Below are 20,139 nucleotides of genomic sequence, written 5' to 3'. Positions count from 1 at the left end.
TGTATTTACATTTCTCTGATGACTAGTTATACTGACCATCTTTCTGTCTGTGTATCTTCTTTGGCAAAATGATAACATTTCTGTTCACTTTTATTGCTTTGATTATTATTGAACTTTGGGAACTATAAAAAATATTCTCACCATGAATCCATGACCATCACTAAAAAGGAACAAACTATTGATACATTCAGCAGCATGGGTAAACTTGAGACTAGTTATGCTGAGTAAGCAGGTATGTATGACTCCTTCAGGAAAACATAGAAGGTATAAATTAACTCACAAGACATTCTGCATTCCTCTCTCTCTTCTCTTTTCCTTGTTTTGTAGGTAAAGTTTCCTATATTTCAAAGACCTTTTGGTCTCTCCGTGTAACTTCATTTTAGAGTCTGGCACTGCGGCTCTTCTCCTTTTCTTTGTGGCCTGAGGAGGAGTGAGGAGCCGGGGAGGGGAGGTAGAACTCACTGAGTACCCAGTCCTTATGAGGGCCTCAGTCTGCTTTCCTTGGTGTGTCAAGTGATCTTTTATTGACGGGTTTTCCTCCATAGTTCTTAAGAAGCTGAGCACTGACTGCACCACTGCTGGTGTGGTCCATGGGGTCAGAGGCAGCAGCCCACAGCACTGCTGAGCGCTGACCGCACCACTGCTGGTGTGGTCCGTGGAGTCAGAGGCAGCAGCCCACAGCACTGCAGCCAGAGACCTGGCAATCCCTATAGTTCATAGTTCCAGGGAGTCTCTAGATAAAACGGGGTGGCATGTCTGTCAGGCAAGGCTGATAATCTCAGTGAGAGTGTCTTTCCCACTCTAACATTGTTCTGTCTTCACTGCCTCTGAGTAGGTTTTTGAGGGCTTTGGTGGCCAGGGCAGAAGTACAAGGTGCCACCTCAACACAGGACTGCCTGTCCCAAAGCAAACTCTACTCTAAAGCTTGCATCTTTCCGATTGCTAGCTGTCCTGGTGATGCTGTCATCAACTTTTTGGGGGGATCAGGTTTCGGTATTAACACCAGGAACCCGAGAAGAGGAGGTGCTACCTTCTGCTGGTGTGCTCCCTCCCACCAGCTTTGACCTCTTTAGGGTTGACTTGGATGATACAGTAGGGGCAGCTGGTTCCACGTAGCCCTGTAAGTGCAACATAGGAAGAAAGCTGCACCTTGGCCTTCTCCAGGCCCAAATCTGCACAGCCATCCTGCTGTCCATTTTTAAAGGTTCCTGTGGGTCCTGTGCTATACCTCCTTGCCGAGTTAGGCTATGCTATGTTCCATCTCTAGAAGAGTATCTTCTGAGCTTTGCAGTGCTCAGTGCAGCTCAGAGCCCCGAAAACAATGGGCTCTGGTGAGGTCAAAAATACTCCTGCAGTAAGCTAAGTTTATTTTCAAGGATTCAGGCAACCTCTGCCAATGCCTGCTGAGTCAGGAAGAAGTCTTGTAGTCTGCCAATCAACTGTTCTACCCAGGATGGCTTCTCAGGGATATAGGTGGCTCAAATACCACTGAGTCATGTAAGAGCTGATCATTTATAATGTCCTCAGTCACTAGTTTTCTGTCTGTATGGTCTTTTGGGGATTGCTGCTGGTATAGTTCTGCTTGGTTTTTACTAATTTTTTACCCATTAAAGGAATGGGTTGAAGAAGGAATACTTTATTTTTCAGTTTCACTTCATCTTCTTTACCTGAAAGGCCCTTGTGTATCTATGAAATAGATTATGTCGTCTTGGCTGCTCCTCAGATCCTAGTCCAGTATGGAGCATGGATCTGTACACAAACTATGGTGAGGATAATGGATATCCCATGTGCTGTAAAATTTTGGGTACCCGAAGAAGAGCCAAATTGATTGTCCTAAATATTTCCTTCCTGTGGTACTTTGATCCCCATAGACTCATGTGTTTGAATGCTTGGCCCACAGGGAGCGGCACTATTAGGAGGTGTGGCCTTATTGGAGGAAGCATGCCACTGTGGGGATGGGTTTTGAGATCTCCTATGCTCAAGCTACACCCAGTATGACACACAGTCCCCTTCTGTTGCCTATGGATCAAGATGTAGAACTCTTAGCCCCTTGTCCAGCACCATGTCTGCCTGGATGCTACCAACCTTCCCACCATGATGATAATGGATTAAATCTCTAAAACTGTAAGCCAGCCCCAATTGAATGTTTTTCTTTAAGGGAGTTGCCTTGACCATGATGCTGATTCACAGCAATAAAAGTCTAAGACATTCTCCCTGATCTTTCTTGTGGTACTGGGAATTGAACCCAAGCCTCATGTGTACTAGGCAGGCATTTAACCAAGTCCCTCCATATTCCTTTTACTACAACATTCTGTTTAAGATATGAAACCTGTCGTGTGACTAAGCAGGTCTATCTGAGTGCTTCAGATAGACCAGGGGCTAGAGATATGTCTCAGGGGTTCGAAACACTGGTTGGTCTTCCTGAGGACCTGAGTTTGGTTCCCAGCACCCATATGGGGGCTCACAAATGTCTGTAACTCCAGTTCTTGGAGATCCAACATCCTCTTCTAGCCTTCATGGACATCAGGCATGTGGTATAGAGATATACATGGAGGCAAACACTCATACACATAAAATAAAACTAAACAAGAAAGAAAGAAGGAAGGAAAAAAGAGAGAGAGAGAAGGAAAGAAAGAAAGAAAGAAAGAAAGGAAAGAAAGGAAGGAAGGAAGGAAGGAAGGAAGGAAGGAAGGAAAGAAAGAAAGAAAGAAAGAAAGAAAGAAAGAAAGAAAGAAAGAAAGAAAGGATAAAGGAATGGAGGGAGGGGGACAGAAAAGAAAGGAGAGGAGAGTGGAGGGGAGGGGAGGGGAGGGGAGAAGAGAGGTCTATTCAGCGTGTCTCATTGTTCAAAACTCAGGTCAAAGTCTACCTGCACACAAAGTAGGCTCAGCATTGGGTTAATTACCAGATAGTGACATTCTTTTGTCTTGTTTACTCGTAACTATGCATCTCAATTCTCCACCTGATAGTAGCGATAAGGATGCCTTTAGTGAGTTCTAGTCAGAGTTGCTAAAAGCTGTACTTTTTCTTTAAACAAAGGCACTCCATGAGTGAGCCTGCTCACATAGCTGAACAGAGATAGACACCGGGTATGAATCCAGATTTCTTGGACTCTGAAGTTCACCTGACAGTGAGAGACACTGGGTATGAATCCAGATCTCCTAGACTCTGAAGCCTACTGGACAGGGAAGGACTTGTGATGGGAATTTAGACCTTTTGGACTTTGAAGCCTGCCTTTTAGGCACTATATTAATTTTCAGTCTAGTAAACTTCTGGTAGTTAGGAACCGGATCTTCCGATTTCTACAAGCATTTATTACCTGAACATGGTTATTGGGTACCCACTGTACAGAGATTATTCCTATGAAACAGATCTAAGTTCTTCTCTGCAAAATCATAGTCTAATAATGACCATGAAAACAGCTGTATAAATAAAGTCTACATAAATCATAATACGAATAAGACAGCTAATCCTTAAGTGGTATGTTTCTTATTTACTATGCATGCAGTAATAGTTTTTACATTATATATAAAATCATTTAATCCTTACAATATCTGATAGGTAGTTATTACATTATTATCCTATCTCAGATTAAAAAACTGAGCAAGGGCTGGATTAAGTGCTTCTCAAAGTTAGATAACCATTGAGTCTGTATTCTCCATGTCTAGACAGGGTCTCTTGTGGTAAGTCATGCTAGAGGAAATATTTATTATTAATTGTACTAGAGATCTAAGGATAGAACACAGTATGGACTCAGATAGTAAATAAATTATAACATAAGGAAGATTACGTACTGAAAAAGAACTGATGCCATCCACAGATCCTGGAAATGGTCCATTTTCCCATGATTTATGTAGCAAGTCATGTTGTAACATCCAGGCCTTACCTTGAGTCTCCAGAGAATGACTTAGCTTCGTGTTTTCTTAACTAAAGGTCATAACCGTTTGGAGAGTCATAAAGTCAATTTTGCTAGTCTGAATAATATTTAGAAATAGAAACAGGAGAAAAACACACAAATAAACCAGAAAACATGGGTGCACACACAGCTCACATGATAAAAACTATTCTACCCTCAGTCTTATTTTATATGTACATATACTATCTACATATGCTGATCCATGTAATAAACTGCATTTTTCTAGAAACATTTTTAAAAAATCAAATGTGTCAAAACAAGAAACACATTCTGAAAGAAGGAGGAAAATGAGTGATTTTGGATAGAACTGTGGACTTGCAGGAAAAAAGAGAATAAACTTATAAATCTTTTGAAAATCAAAACCCAAGTTGAGTGTAGTTGTGCTAATCAGTCTGTAGTGTGGCACTCAGGATGCTGAAGCAGAGACAGCATGTGAGGCTGACCTGGGCTCCACAGTGAGACCCTGTCTCAAAAAGGCCAAAATGACAGTAGCAATAATAAATGCTGAAAGTCACACTTATTGACTGGTTACATGTGGTGTGTGTGTGTGTGTGGTATGTATGAAGTGTATGTGTGTGGTATGTATGTGGTGTGTGTATGAAATGTGTGTATAAAGTGTAAGTGTGTACCTGTGGGTGTCAGTGTATGTATGTGTGTGCATATGTGCTTATTAGCATGTATGTGTCGTATGTGAATGTATGTGTGCGTGGTGTGTATATGTGGTGTGTATATGAAGTGTATGTGTGTGAGTGTGTGTATATGTGTGTTTGCGGGTGTGAATCTGTGAGAAGGGTGGTGTAAAGCAGTCAAAACACAGCCTGCAGAAGTGGATTCTCTCCTTCTTCCAGTGGTCCCAGCAATTGAATTCAGGCTTGGCGGGAAGTGTCTTAACCCATTGAGCCATCTCACCAGCCCACTAATACACTTTAAAAATAAAAAGGAAAGGAAGGGAGAAAGCAGACGGCAGAGGCTATGCAGATGGATGAGGGCAGCAGTGGCCTTCATTGCTCCTTGGGACAGGCCATTCTTACTGCTGTCACAGGTACCCCAGTGCAGCCTGGACCCCCACTATGGAAAAAGAAAGCCATCCAGACATGATCCCCAAGCAGCTTCGTGACTCCCAGAGCGTGTGAGAAGTGGAGGAGAAGAGGAGGGGAGCCACAGATGTCCTAGGTCTGTCTACTTCGTCCAACCATCCATCCACCTCGAGTTTGTTTGGGCTGTTTTTTTGAGATAAGGTAGCCCAGGCTGGCCTTTAATTCCCAGCAAGCCACATGTCTCAGCCTCTACTGTGCTAGGATTATGCAAGTGTATCACCATGCCTGTGTTTTCACCTTTTAAATATTGAAATGTCATGTTTAAATGTCACTTGAATAAGGTTCTCTTGCAGAGGGCGAGTCGTCCAGGCACTGGACAAGATTTAGAGCTGCTACCCCAAGCTGCTGATAGCATTCCTAGATGCTTTTCATGTGGAAAACCCCAGACCACCTCTGTGGCTGAGAGAAACAGAACTCTCCAGTCCTTCAAAGCCCAAGCCCTCCGGGACCAAATGATGATGGATTTCCAGAGTCCTTGATGAGGCAGAATGTAAAGGGCAGGGAGCAAGAATCCTGTGCAGCAGATGCAAGGAGGACAGACAGTGTATGGAGTGGTTGGGGACTTGGGAAAACCATGCACTTGCCACCCGGGATCTCCTCTGGAGCTTTCATGGTCTAGCAAAGCATTGGTGTTCTCCAAGCCTACAGTACCAGACATCGAAAATGACAGTCAAGGCAGTTTAATTTGTCTTTTGTAAATTGTAAAGAAATATAATATGAATTTCAAGTTTTCTACTTAATGTATTTTTTTAAGTGAAAAAAGTTATGTGTATGGCTCACACTGTAACCTTGTTACTCAGAAGGCTGAGGCAGGAAGATTGCTCATGAGTTTGAGGCCAGCAAGGGCTACACAGTCAGTTCTAGGACAGTTTGGGTTATAATTTGAAAACCTATCTCACCTTCCTGAATAAAATTAAATGAAAAAACCAAAAACCAAAATCAAAAACAAAAAGAGCCTGTAAGTAAAAAGAAACTTGTAATTCCAGCACTGGGGAGGCTGAGGCAGGAGGATTTGGAGTTTGTGACCAACTAGCTCTACATAAGGAAACCTAGTCTCAGAAAAACAGAACAAAATAAACAAAACAGGTTAAAAAATCTTTTAAATAAGTTTTTCCGTTTAACTCAAAAATATCCAACATGTTAATCAGTTTAAAACAAAATTCAATATAAAACTTGAGATAATTTACCGTTTATTTTGTGCTAACTTTTCAAGCTCTTATAGCAATCTGTGTAAGTGCGCACACGTGTGTGCATGAGCGAGAGAGAGCAAGAGAGCGAGAGAGTAAGAGAGCAAGAGAGAGAGAGAGAGAGAGATAGAGAGAGAGAGAATGAATACATGCACTTGTGGAGCCCAAAGGACAAACTGAGCTGTCATTACTAAGGGTCATTCATCTTGCTTTTTGAAATAAGGTCTCTCTCAATGGCCGGTGAGCCATGGCATTCATCGACCTAAGTTCAAAACTTCAAAACCAAATACCTCCATTTCCTTTATTCTGCCAATTTCTCTTTATTCTTCCTTCATAGTGTTTCTCACTGGCCCTTTGCTGCTGCTAATCTATCCAGGGTACTGTCAGCAAATCCAGTCTCTACAATGTCATTCCTCCTTAGTGATTCTAATGCCTGAATATCAGCTGCGGCTCTGGCACCAAAAGAAAACTTGTTCTCACCCTACCTCTGTCCTCTGCCATTCCAACCTTATCTTTCACAGATATCCTGAAGATCCAAAGAATACCCCAAAACAAAAACAAGCGAAAATATTATTTACCATTTCCGGAAAATGCCTTCTATATCCTCATCTGTGCTGTTTTACGTTTGTACTCAGCAAGGATGCTCTTACTCCAGCTATGCTAATAAGTACCAACAAAACCTTTTGGTGGGGTGGGTGGTAGTTTGGGGGGTAGAGATGGCCTCATTCTAGCTCTAGCTAGCCTAGTACTTGCTATATAGAGCAGGCTTGCCTCAGAGGTCCATTTGCCTCTACCTCCCGAGTGCTAGGATTAAAGACTTGTACCACCACACTTGGCTCTCAACAAATACTTTTGTGTTAGGCACTGTCTCCAAGTACTGATGGCAAAATAAAAAACCCTAATTTTAGATGTTCCCAATTTACAAAATCTTCCTAGCTGGGCTGTACCTGTGGCTCACCCTGTAATCCCAATTCTTGAGAGGAGGGAACAAGAAGGTCAACGGGTCAAGGTCACATCCTCCTCTGCTGCAGAGTGAGCCCAAGGCCTGCTGGAGATACAGGAAACTGCCTTGAAACAACAACGTTCCTTTCTGATATCCACACTGGAAGTAGTTTTTCATGACTGAGTTGTTTTTTGATATGGCAAATGGCCTATAACACTCTGCCCTTTGAACTTGAGGCTCCATGTTGAATTTTTTTTCCTTTAATAAACATCTATCTTCCCAAATAACAGGGATTTCTTCAAAGCATGAGATAAGGTCCCACTGAAAAGCAGAGGGTACAGAATGTGCACATGACAAACGCCTGTGGGGCAGGAGGAGGTCTAGCCCACTGGATAAAGCCTGTAACACAAGCTAGCTACGAAAGAGGCTGAGGCTGGAGATGACAAGTTCAATCAACAGGCCCACAAAGAGGAAGGCCCCCACTTAGAGAAGAGACTGTTGTCCCTCGCCCCATCACCTGATGGTAGCCTGGCCAGTCAGGATCAGGACCTTGGTATCAAGGATACCAAGGCTGCTGGATGTACTAGGGAACTCCATTTTTCAATTCTACTTTCAAAAAAGTTCAGAACATGTAAGTCAGTGTTGGTTACACAGGCTTTTGGACTTCTACAACCTAACTCAATATCATCAACTTAAAAAAAAAATCCTTTCTCACAGTGTGTGGTGGTATAAGCCTTTTAGTCCCAACACTCAGGAGTTAGAGACCAGCCTGGTCTATATAGTGAGTTCTAGGACAGCCAGGACTACAAAGAAGCGTCTGTCTTTAAAAAATAAATAAATAAATAAATAAATAATCAATCCTTGGTCATAATGGGAAAAAGATACCTTATGAGTATATATAATATCAAATTTAAAGGTAAAATCTGGGCAGTAAGATGGTTCAATGGTAAAATTCAGTGGGTTACCACATCTTGCTGCTCAGCCTGATGATCTGAGTTGGTTCTTTAGGACCCACATGGTGGAATGAAGAGAAAAGATTCCCGAAATTTGTTCTCTGGCCTTCATATGTGCTCTGTGGCACGTGCTTCACAAATACATAAATGAATATTAGGGGAAAACTCACCACATGTTGTGTTCATAAACTTTGGCGGGGTCAGTTAAAATCCTTGACCCCAGAGGGGCAACAGGGTGGATGCCACTCTGGCATCTGTGTGACACCTTCCCTTGTCTCAGACGGCAAATGTAATTTCTCCAAATCACATTCATCCTAAACAGGACCTGCAAACATCACAAACAGTTAATTAACTACTTGACAAGTATTAAAATAGTTTGCCAAAACCAGGCAAAGACACAACAGAAAAAGAAAGGTACAGATGAATTTCTTTGATGAATATATATGTAAAAATTCTCCATAAAATAACTGCAAACCAAATTTAGGGACATAAGATTATATATTATGAACAAGTAAGCTTCATCCCTGAAAGGAAAGGTTGGGTCAACATATATAAATATATAAAGGTAATACAGCATATAAATATATTTATATATTCTACATAATCCAGTTAATGCATTTGACAATTCAAAAGGCATTTGATAATTTCCAACATGTGTTTATGAGAAAAGTTCTGGAGACTTTAGGAATAGAAGCAACAATAAAGCCATACACAACAAATCTATAGCCAATATTACAGTAAACAGGGACAAGCTGAGACCATTTCCACTAAAATCAGGAATGGGACAATTTGATAGAGTGCTCAAAGTTTGAGCTGTGGCAGTTAGACAAGACAAAGACGTAAAGCAGATGAAAAATAGGAAAGGAAGAAGTCAAACTATCTTGCCAGCAGACATGGCTCTTTACTTAAAAGACACTATTGGGTCCTCTGGAAAACTCCAAACCCAATAAATACCTACATAAAGTTGCAGGATAGATTCCATCTATAACAAAACATACTCTCAGAGAAAGAAGTTAGGAAAAAGATTCAAAATGCATCTCCATCCCCAGATTAAATATTTAGGAATAGGTTTAATCAAAGAAAAAGTTCTCTACAGACTACTTCTGAAAAAAGAGATCACAGAGATACTATGGAATGGGAAACCTTCTGGGATCCTGGATCAGTAGGAGGTACATGTAGACTTTGAATAGTCAGTGTACTGTTGCAAATATATTTCCCCATACAACACATGTGTTTCAGTTCTAGCTCGAGAGAAGAATCATTAGTTGAAGCTGATGTTGGTAATCTAAACTTTAAAGGTTATTGCATTGTAAATATGTTCTGGTAAACATGTCACTCTCAAGTCTTTAAGGAAAAGTGTTCAAAGGAAGCTTCCAGTGTCAATGGTTCTGCTGTTCCTCACGGCACTCAGTCTACTGCTGTAACCAGTCGGGAGAAACTGGCTCTAGGTGACATGGATGGAGCAGGAATCAAGGGCTATCAGAGGTGCTAGAAGACATAAAAACACGATGCAGTGAACACCCTTTACTACCTTGCTCAAAACACACTTAAGAATGTCTCAAAAACATCTCACTATGATTTCACAAGAAAATTCAAGGTTTTTCCTGTGGGGTTTTAATAAAAGAAGAGCTTACTCAGGCATAAAAAGGCTCCAGCACTGCCTGCCCCAGCTCCTGGTTAGTCCCTTCTCCTGGATGCAGCTACGCCTGCCTTTATCCTGATGTGTCTTTGTTCTTTCTACAGTCAGTACCCAACACAACACCAACAGAACTCTACCTACAAAACTATCTTTAGACCTTTCCACATTAAATATACTCATACGGTGTTCATGCTGAAGAGCAGAAACTGATTGCACTCACATAGACAGGCAATTCATGCTCAGAAATGTAATACGGTGCAAACAGAATCCAGCCCTTCAAATGATCATGTGATACTAATCACTGTCCAAAAAAGGAAAGGAAAGCAAACTTTCTCTCACTGTAATGTACCACAGTCAAAAAGACACAACCAGACTGCCTGTGAACAAAATGTCAGGACTGCGTTTTGAAGGCTGCTGGACGGTGGACACAGCTCAGCATGGCCAGGGCCTAAGCATGTGACCATTTTTTCCTTGTTTAGGCAGCTACTTCTTTAATTAACCACACAGACATCTATTTCTTTTGTTTCTTCATCATATTTAATAGCCACATCTGGTGCTACATTACTGTTTAATCTCCTTAGTTAGATAAATATCTAATAAATCTAGTAGAAATATAGAAAATCTTTTAAATACATAATTTTAATGTATTCAAATGAAACTGCAAGCTTCCAGAAGCAGGACTGCTATTTGTGAATTGTTTGACTGACTGCATAAAATGGTACTTCTCTGACATAAAGGAATGAAAGTTGAGATGCCACCAAAGACCTCATAGATACTGGAAAGCTAAAGTATATTATAGACAATTCCTTATTCATTTATTTATGGGATACATAACTTTGAAAAACAACTTACCTATAATAACTCTAAAATATCACAAGAAAAAAACCCTAAGCAGGCTGAAACTTAATAATGAGTCTATAATTTAAATAAAAAAATCATGATGACTAAAACACACACACACATATATATACATGCACATATATGTAAAGAATAGATCAGAAAATGCAAGTGTTGGCAAGGATATGAGGAAATGGAAAACTCACACACTGCTGAGAGGATGTAAAATGATGCAGCTGCTATGGAAACAGTACAGTGAACTTCCCAAAAAACTAGACCCAGAGCCAGCAATTCCATTTTGGGGTATATATCCAGAAGGAATGAGAGCAGGGAGGAACCTGAAAAGATGTCTGTATGCCCGGATTCCCAGTGGCACAGTAGACAAACAGTGACATGTTCTCTGAAGGGGGAATAAGAAACACCCAGCACAGTAGTTGGACACAGGCAACAATATAGATGCACCTTAAAGACATTTAAGCAAAGTGAAACAGGACAGCCACAGAAGCACACACACTGTACACACACACACACACACACACACACTCGCTGCACTGTTCCTTTTAGAGAAGGTTCCTAGAGTAATGAAATCCATAGTGATGGAAAGCAGAGCAGTGCTTGCCAGAGGGAGACTAGGGAGTTAGAACGTCTCATGGGGACAGGTCAGAACATAGTCAATGAAGTGATATCAGACCACATCAAGCTGTATGTAGGATGGGCAAATCTAGAGAGCTAACATACAGCACAAATTTTTAGAGTTTGTGCTCTTCATGTGTATGAAAATGACATGATGAGATTCGATACTTTATATGTTAACCTAAATTTTAATGTAAAAAAGCACATGTTCATATACACATACACACACTCACACAAAGGGTAGCTAAGTAAGATTTCACTACATAGATGAAATGATATAAAAACATCTTGCTGCACACCTTACAGATACAATTTTAAAAGGAAGCTAGCCGGATATGGTGGCCTATGTGCTTATAATTCTAGCATTTGGGGGGGGGGCAATTGAAAAATGCCAAAGGTTCAAGGGCAGCCTGGACTACAGAGGGAGACTATGTCTCAAAATCCAAAGCAAACCCCACCCCCGCCACAGACAAATACAACAAATGAAACACAAAACAAATAAAAACAATACAGCCAATACAAAACAAACAAATAAAAAAAGTCAAGATACACCAAATTAGGCCAAAGAACCAGGTACAGTTTCCCTTGGGGAGCATGAAAAGTCCCAGAGATGGATGCTGGTCATACTTTTACAACATGAATGCTTAATGCCAGGAAACCACACACTTAGGAAGGACTAGAAGATTAATTTTCTATTAGGTACATTTTCCCACATTAAAAAACAAAGAGCTTTCCTACAAAGAGGGTGCAGGCCCACATGTCCTCACTAGTGAACACCAAACCCAACCCAACAGTCGCAGCCCTGCAGCAGATGAGGACTCGCCTCAGCGTCTCTTCAGAGGCTTCGCTGGGAGAATTAAAATGAGTTTGTATGAAAAAAGGACTGAATGTGGCGACATCATTACGGCACAATTTTACCTCTGATGGCGCCTCCCATTAGGTTCTCAGGTTATAAAGAATTTGCTAGGAATAAAATTTGAGGATATCTAAGAGGGGAAGCCTAGGCAAGAGTTTTCTCAGCATTTCTTATTATACTTTAATTGCTGAGGCTGATATAGTCATGAGCTGCATAGCAATATGCTGGTTAGAGACAAATTGCATATAGTAGTTTCCCTAAGATTACAGTGGGGAAAAAGAAAAGATAATAATGTGAAAAATAAAATTCCCATCGCCTGGTTTTTTTACCACACCTTTCCTACAGGCACATAGACAAAGACTGTTGTATTAATGGAGCCTGTGGTAGCAGTGCAGGAACACTGTTCATAGGTGTATTACTATCGAGGTGTACAGGCTATGACATATGGCTTCAGTGTAAAGAGAGGCTGTATCATCCACATTGGTGTAGTACTACACTCTAGCATGTGCACATAATAACAAGTCATCTATTAACAAGTTTCTCAGAATGTGTTACCCCCCCCCCTTATTAAATGACTGCATTTAGTTTGTGGTACTCCGTACACTTCAGAGCAGAGAAACACAGCAACAAAAATCTCCACACTAGCTTGAGCTTTGTTTTACAGCTGGAAATGTGGTTGCATCCCCTCAGTTAGCTCAAACAGTGTGCGTGTGCCATTTCAAGCCTATGTTACCACATGGCTCCCCCCCCCCCCTTTTCTCATTTCCAGCTCAGCACCTTGCCATGATCCTTCCTGTAAGGGGGCAAGGGGAACTGACTGTGACCAAGAGGAAGGCTCTTTTGAGCTCAGAGCCAAGACTTCATGGCCAACAGGTTGAAGGAGTCATTAAAGACCAGAAACCCAGGAGGGAGAGAATGTTCACACAAGCATCGGATTGACAGTGTTGTCACCAATAGCAGTGGCTATGCTACCAAGGTCACAGAGGCGTGCTGTGATTAGCCAGGCAGCCTCCTGCCAGCTCTAGGTGTAGGAAGGTGTGGTGGTTTGAATGAGAATGCCCCCCCATAGGTATATTTGAATGTGTGGGTGTGGCAGCCACGGAGTGGCGCTATTTGAAAGGATGAGGAGGTGTGGCTTTGCCACTGGGCGTGGGCTTTGAGGGTTCAAAACCCCATGCCAAGCTGAGAGCCTCTCCTCCTGCTGCCTGCAGAGCGAGACTGGAACTCTCAGCTACTTCTCCAGCTCCATGTCTGCCTGCGTGCCTCATGCTCCCTGCCATGGTAATGGACTAACTCTCTGAAGCTGTAGGCTACCTCCAATTAAGTGTTTTCCTTTATAAGAGTTGCCATAGTCATGGTGTCTCTTCACAGCAATAGAACACTGTCTGAGTTAGTGTCTGTCTACCTTAGAATTTGAGGGGAAAAATGTACAAAATGTTTTGGGTCCAGCACAGACTATAACAAGCCGAGGACAAGATGGTTTTAATACCCACTGACCAGTGGCCATCCACTGGGCCAACCACTACCACAGCTACCACATTAAACTTAGTTACAGAACCAGCAGCCCTGATCAGAAGCAAAGCTTGTGGGAACAGCTTACTCTGACTTACGACTTTTGCCGAATGCCATGCTCCCTAGTACAATGTATCCCCCTTCTCAGTGATTCATACAACTACCGACCCATACCATTCCAGCTACAACACAGTCTCCCGGGATAGGTAAAATGTACATAATACACTAAAAATGATTCTCATGCCGTGTGTGTGTGTGGGGGTGGTACCTAAGTCCATGCACATTCATACAAAGGATAGAGCAGAACATTGTGTGTCTTCTATCATTCTCTTGAGACAGGGCCTCTTATTGGACTGGAAGCTTACTCGTTTAGGTTGCCTGGCTGGCAAGTGGCTTTCTAAGACCCCCTCTCTCTACCTCCCAATACTGGGGCTACAAGAACACATTACTCTTGCACTGCACGTGCTCTTAGCCACTTGGCCATCTCCCTCTCTGCCGACTATTTTTTTGAGGCAAGGTCTCTGTCTGGCCAATGAGCACCAGGGATCTACCTGGCATCGCCTCTGCACACTGGATTACAGGCACAAGCCACCATGCCCAGGTTTTTGTGACATGGATGCTTGGGTCTGAAGTCAGGTCTTTCAGCTTGTATGTCAAGCACTTTAGTGACAGAACCAGCTTCCCACCATACTTTATTCTTGTTGTGTTTAGGACACCAAGCACAAAGCGGTAAGTCAGGCTCTAAGCCCTTCCTCTACTTGCATTTTCCTCCATTGCTTATACTAGTGAATACAATGTAAGTGTGGTATAAACAGTTCTACTATACGAGTAAGTGTTGCTTATACAGTTATTATACTATATGACCAAGGGAACAGGGAGAAGTAAGTAGTCTAGATGTGTACATACAGTACACATACAGCTTCCCCCCCAAATTGGTTTGTTTTGTTTTTTGGTCTAGTGTTAGATTTTAAGCTAAGGGTCTTACACATCTACTCTTCACCACTGATTTTAGCCCCTTCCCCCATCCCTACCACGCTTTAGAAAAAAATCTTTCTGAGAGGCTTCACTAGTTACTCAGGCTAGACTTAAAGTCAGTCTGGAGTTCAAGCAATCCTTACACTCTAAATCCTACAGGAGCCTCCTGGACCACCAGGCCACCCTTCAAATATTTGTAATCACAATTAGTTGTAACCTCTATTTCCACCAAAGGATATTATTTTAGGGGGAAATCAATAAAGGACAAAGGAAACATATGTTCTGAACTGGAATAATAAATATACTCATTTATTACCCAATAAGAACTAATGAAATCTTGATTCCAATGTAAGTCTAACAGAGGCTACATTCTACCCTTTCTTCCTTTCTTTCCTCCTTCCTTCCCTCCCTCCCTCTCTCCCTCTCTCCCTCCCTCCCTCCAGCTCTACCCTTTTGTGTTGGAATAGCTTTTTAAAATAATTAATTAATATTTTATTTATAAAATCTATATTACTTATAAAACATATATACATATATATTAGAGAAAATATATAGACAGAGAGAGAGAGAGAGAGAGAGAGAGGGGCTCATGTTCACACTACTTTTCAATGCCACATCTACCAAATATATCCCAGTACTGATTCTTGGATTTTCACCCAGAAACTAATTTTTTGCTAATTTTTTGCAACTGATTTAAGGAGGCCCAGAGTTCCTTCTCTTCCTCCTCCTTTCTCATTGCTGCATCTTCTCTTGGGTCTTCATCAAACAGCCAACAACGAATGCAGCTGGGAGCTCCCAGCCCCAGACAAGGAGAGTACATTTTCTTTGTACTAACAGAGCTCAAACCTCAAGAGACAGGCAAAGGGCCCTTGCATCACTGAAACATTTTACCACAGGTTCTTCCACTGGGCAAGCAGCACAGCTGCGTAGAGGAAGGAAGAGGTCTTAGCTTCCGGCTTTTTAAGCTTGATCCTAAGTTTACAGGGGGCTCCGGTGCTGAGAAGCACACCAAGGAAACAGAGCAACAAATTCTGTTCCTGGGAAACTCTCAAGAATTACCCTGGAGCAATGTGCTGACTCCAGGCAAAACCTATTTGTAAGACTCCCCAAGAATGATTCCCAGTTGTCTCCGCTCCCTTGAAACCCAGGGGAGAGAAGAGTGCTAATCATATGCTAAATGTCTGCCCACCACTTAAAAGTTAACTCCCCTTCAGAGTTTCCTAGGTTCGGAGCCTCTTTTAAATAAACAAATTACCTCTGTAACTGTTTAGTTTCTTCTCAGCTGGGAAGCTGGTACAAAGGTTTTAGTCAGAGGCACAAACATCATCTAGAAAGAGCAGTACTAAACATTACCCGAGAGGTTAGCATTGATGAGAGGGAATTAAAGTGCTATTGTTGCACTGTTTTGGAGAGTAAAAGTCGACAGGTAAGAAACACTTAAGTATCAACTACACTGAGGCGAACACTGAAGCTTCAATTAACCCTGGCAATTTCAGAGAACTCCGAGGGTGACCATCTGCAAGGCAAACAGCTCCGTAACTTGCACATCTTGTTTTAATCTTTCTTTGCATGATTATAATTTCGGGGTATAAATAAGGTTATTAGCAAGAACAGAACAACAACAATAATTACAGTAAGTGCTTGCAGAGCACTTTGATCATGCTATGACGTCAGTCACCCTGCAGCTTCAAAATGGGAATCTCATGGTTAGTGTTTGCTCTCCAGGGTCGTCCAGAGAGGTGGCTACATCAGTCTTTTCCCACACAAAGGGAGGCTGCTAGGACTCAGGAATAAGAGAATAAGTTAGAGATTTCAAGAACTCCACCAATCCAAAATATCTGGAGGGATTACTATTTCAGACAATCTGGGAATGTCATCATATACATTATGATGGATCAGAATAAAACTGGTTTAAACTCATCCAATTGATTTTTTACATGTCTATGCTACAGTAACATTTGGAGGTAACGTTAGGGCTTGTGATTTGCTGAAGATTCAAATAGCATGCAAAAGCAAAGAGCTTTTACTCAGCTGAATTTCCTATATCCCAGGGTCTCCCCATTTGGGAATGGAGACCTCTGGTGGACCCAGCTTTTATGTCAGGTAGGAGAATTCCAGGGAGGGGTATGTGCCCTTTTACCTTGATTGGTCAGTTCTGTCTCTAGGGGTTACTTACTCATTCTAGCTACCTATTCTTACTTCAGGCCAGATGACAAGGTGGCCTCAGATTGGCTGCCCGCAGCTGTGGTTGGCTGACCGCAGGTTCCTGGTTCTGGGTTCTCATTTCTGGGAAACAGAAACTTAGGCCTAGTCTCCCAAACTGCCAGTTTGCAGCTTGTCATGGAGGCAGCCTGGCTCTGCTCACTCAGTCCTCTCATCATTAGTGTTTGGTGTGCTGATAAATGGTCCTGAGGCATGTGCATGCTCATCTATTAGCAGCCATTACACGGGTGATAAAAGCTCACGTGGCTAAGATCCTGGAGTTCTAGTCTGTTTCCCATCCCCTATAGAGGTCTCTCTCTTTAGAGACACCTGTGCCCAAATGCAAGATTTACTTGGTCATATTTGGACTTCCTTTATCAGTAAGATTGTCCTGGCTGAGAAGAGAATATTATAAAACTTTCATATCATTCAAAATCAGATGCAATTTACATTGTCAGAGGCTGTAGCACTGCACAATTCTATTTTAAAGAACTGTAATTGCTGGTTATGAGGCTCAGATTCATATTCTCAACAGTTAGCAGGCTGAGGCAGGAGGATTTCAAGTTTGAGGCCCGCCTGAGCAACCCAAAGTTCCTAGGATATATAGTGAGATCTTATCAAAACAAAGCAGAATGCTGTGAATTATAGACAATATGTGGTAAAGGCGAAGTGGAGTAGAGGCAAGTGTGGTCCAGTGTTAAAGCACAGAAGAAAGGGCGAGCTGTGCCCATGTTACCGTGAGCTGTGAGTTACTGCCTGTGTCTCAGGACTGTGATACCTGCAGTATTTATGTTGAGCAAAGAAGAATGAGCAGGGGGTTGAGAGATGGCCCAGTGATTAAAGTATTTGCAGTGCATGTATGAGGACAGGTGTTCATACTGCCTGGAACCCAAGCACATACTGAGTGGATGTGGTGGCTTCCCTGTAGTTCCAGTGTCAGAAGGTGGAGATATATTAGCCAATTTGCCTTCAGCTTGAATTTATACTATGTTCTGCTCAGGCCAAGGACATTAATATAGAACATGAGTAGTCCCTCACAACTCTAGTTCCCAGCAGAGTCCTAGCTCCTCTGAAATATCATGAGCAGTCTTTACTGCCCACATTTCTGTTGGCGTTCTGGTCTTCCAGACTCCCAGAGCAAGCTGGCTACCGAGACGTACAATATTGGTGAGCTCTTGGTTTGACTGGGAGACCTTTCCTCACTGAATAAGGTAAAAACTAATCGGGAGTGATTCCTGCTATCAACCTGTGCCTCTCCATGCACGTGTACCCACACACATGTGCCCACACACATGCAAACGTGCATCAACACATGAACATCACACACAGGCACACACGCATGCATGCACACACACACACCAAAAGACAAAAATAGAAAATAAAAAAGGTAAGGGGTAGCCAGGGAGAAAAAGGTAAAAGCTAGGAAATTTTAGGTCAGAATCAGCATGCAGAGAGCAGAAAGAAAAGGAGAGAAGGAAGGAAGGAGAGAGAGAGAAAAAAGACAAGACAGTTGGTAAACTAGATCAGTAGGTAAAGCCTCAGGACATGTGTTCAGTCCCTGAGCCTTGCATGGTGGAAGGAGAGAGCTAGCTCCTATAAGCTGTCCTCTGACCTCCACACACAGGGGTCTGGCATGTGTATGCCCCCCAGTAACTAAGTAAAAATGTAATGTAAACCGTGTTAACTGAATGCCTGGAAAGAAAGTTGAGAGCATGTATCAAAAAGTGGCCCAATTTAAAAAACTGACAGACTTTTTTTGAGAAGAAAGGAAGAGAAGAAAGGAGGTATGGAGGCATACAGAATGTTTAGAGAATTATTTGGAAAAGATGCTGTGCTGAGTAGCTCTGGATGGGGAGGATGAGTAGCACAAGAGACAGTAGGAAATATAGGCTCAGTGTGCTATTCAGGAAAGCTCTGCAGCCCTGAAAGCAAACTGGGATTCAGCAGCCGATGGATAGATGGTGAATGGCAGAAGCCAGGTTTCTCACACTCAAGTGGGAGGTCAGAGACACAGGAAGAAGGTGCTCTAGTTCAAACGGTCCCAGATTAGAACTGAGGTCACCAACATGAAGCCATATTTAGATTAATATGAACAGAGGCAAATACAAATAAAACATCTGCAGATGTGTGCATATACATGTCCCATGCATACACTGTAAATCATTAGTCTTCATTGAGACACACCTCTGAGGATGTTGTCTATGAGGGTATCTCCAAAGAAGCTTAACTGAGGAGGGAAGGCCCCTCCCCCTGGATGTGAGTGGCACCATCCTGTCAACTGGGTGCATAGACTGAATAAAGGGAGAAGAGCAGGGCAGTCTGAGGAACAGTGGCATGACGCTCGCTGCTTCTACACCACAGGTGCAACATCACTCAAGTTCCCATCACCATGCTTCTCCACCACAGCAGGCTGAACCGCTCAAACCACTGGTCTGAATAAACTATTCCTTAAGTTGCCTGCATCAGGTATTTTGCATAGCAACAAGAAAAGGTAACTAATACAGAACACTGGTCTGAAGAGGTGGGATAGTCGCCATGATTGATGGATCTGACCATGTGGTTCACAGGCCTTGGGAACTGGTTTGAAGGAAGAATGTGAAAGAGGTTGGAATTTCTGGCTAGAGAAGTCCTAGACTCTTATAAGCAGAACTTAATGGGCCATTCTGGTGGGAGTTTAGAAGACCAGAATGCCAACAGTAAAGAATGTGCTCATGTCCAGGTGGTGGGGGTGCATATTTTTAATCCCAGTATTCAAGAGGCAGAACAGTCAGATCTCTGTGAGTTCGAAGCTAATGTGTTCTCAAAGTGAATTCCAGGTCAGCCAAGGCTACACAGAGAAAACTTGTCTTGAAAAACAAAAACAAACAAGAATGTGCTCATGGCAAGGGGAACGCTCCTCCATTGCTGGTGAGAGTATAAACTTCTACAGCCAGCTATAGCACTCCTGGGCATACACGCAGAGGACACTCCATCCTACTGCATGGACACTTGCTCAACTACATTCATAGCAGCTCCATTTGTAATAGCCAGAAACTGGAAATAGCTTAGATGTCTCTCAACTGAAGAATGGGTAAAGAAAATGTACATTTACACAATAGAGTATTACTCGGTTGTTTAAGAAAAATGTCATTAAAAATGACTTTGTGAAATTTGCAGGCAAATGAATGGGACAAGAAAAAAAAATCATCTTGAGTGAGGTAACCCAGACCTAGAAAGACAAACATGATAGGGTACTCACTTATAAGTGGATATCAGCTGTAAGCTAAAGGATAATCGTGTTACTATCTACAGACCCAGAAAGGCTAAGTAACAAGGAGGGCTCAAGGGAGGTTGAACGGATCTCCCTGGGAAGGAGAAATAGAATAGAGTTAGAGAGTGGACTGGTGCCC

The 20,139-nt window shown here is 42.3% G+C and overlaps 1 protein-coding gene across 1 annotated transcript in view; it reads right to left on the bottom strand.

Moving 5' to 3' along the window:
- The window catches only part of Mettl8 (methyltransferase like 8), an 84,315-nt gene that overhangs the window by 43,012 nt on the left and 21,164 nt on the right, over positions 1 to 20,139 (bottom strand). The window contains 1 exon segment of the mRNA XM_028762963.1: positions 8,267 to 8,421. Coding sequence (XP_028618796.1) covers positions 8,267 to 8,409 — 143 coding nt within the window. The 5' untranslated portion in view covers positions 8,410 to 8,421.

This window comes from Grammomys surdaster, unplaced genomic scaffold (genome assembly GCF_004785775.1).
Source record: "Grammomys surdaster isolate TR1022 unplaced genomic scaffold, NIH_TR_1.0 136, whole genome shotgun sequence".
Lineage (NCBI taxonomy): Eukaryota > Metazoa > Chordata > Mammalia > Rodentia > Muridae > Grammomys > Grammomys surdaster.
This window is presented reverse-complemented; position numbering and strand designations above follow the sequence as displayed.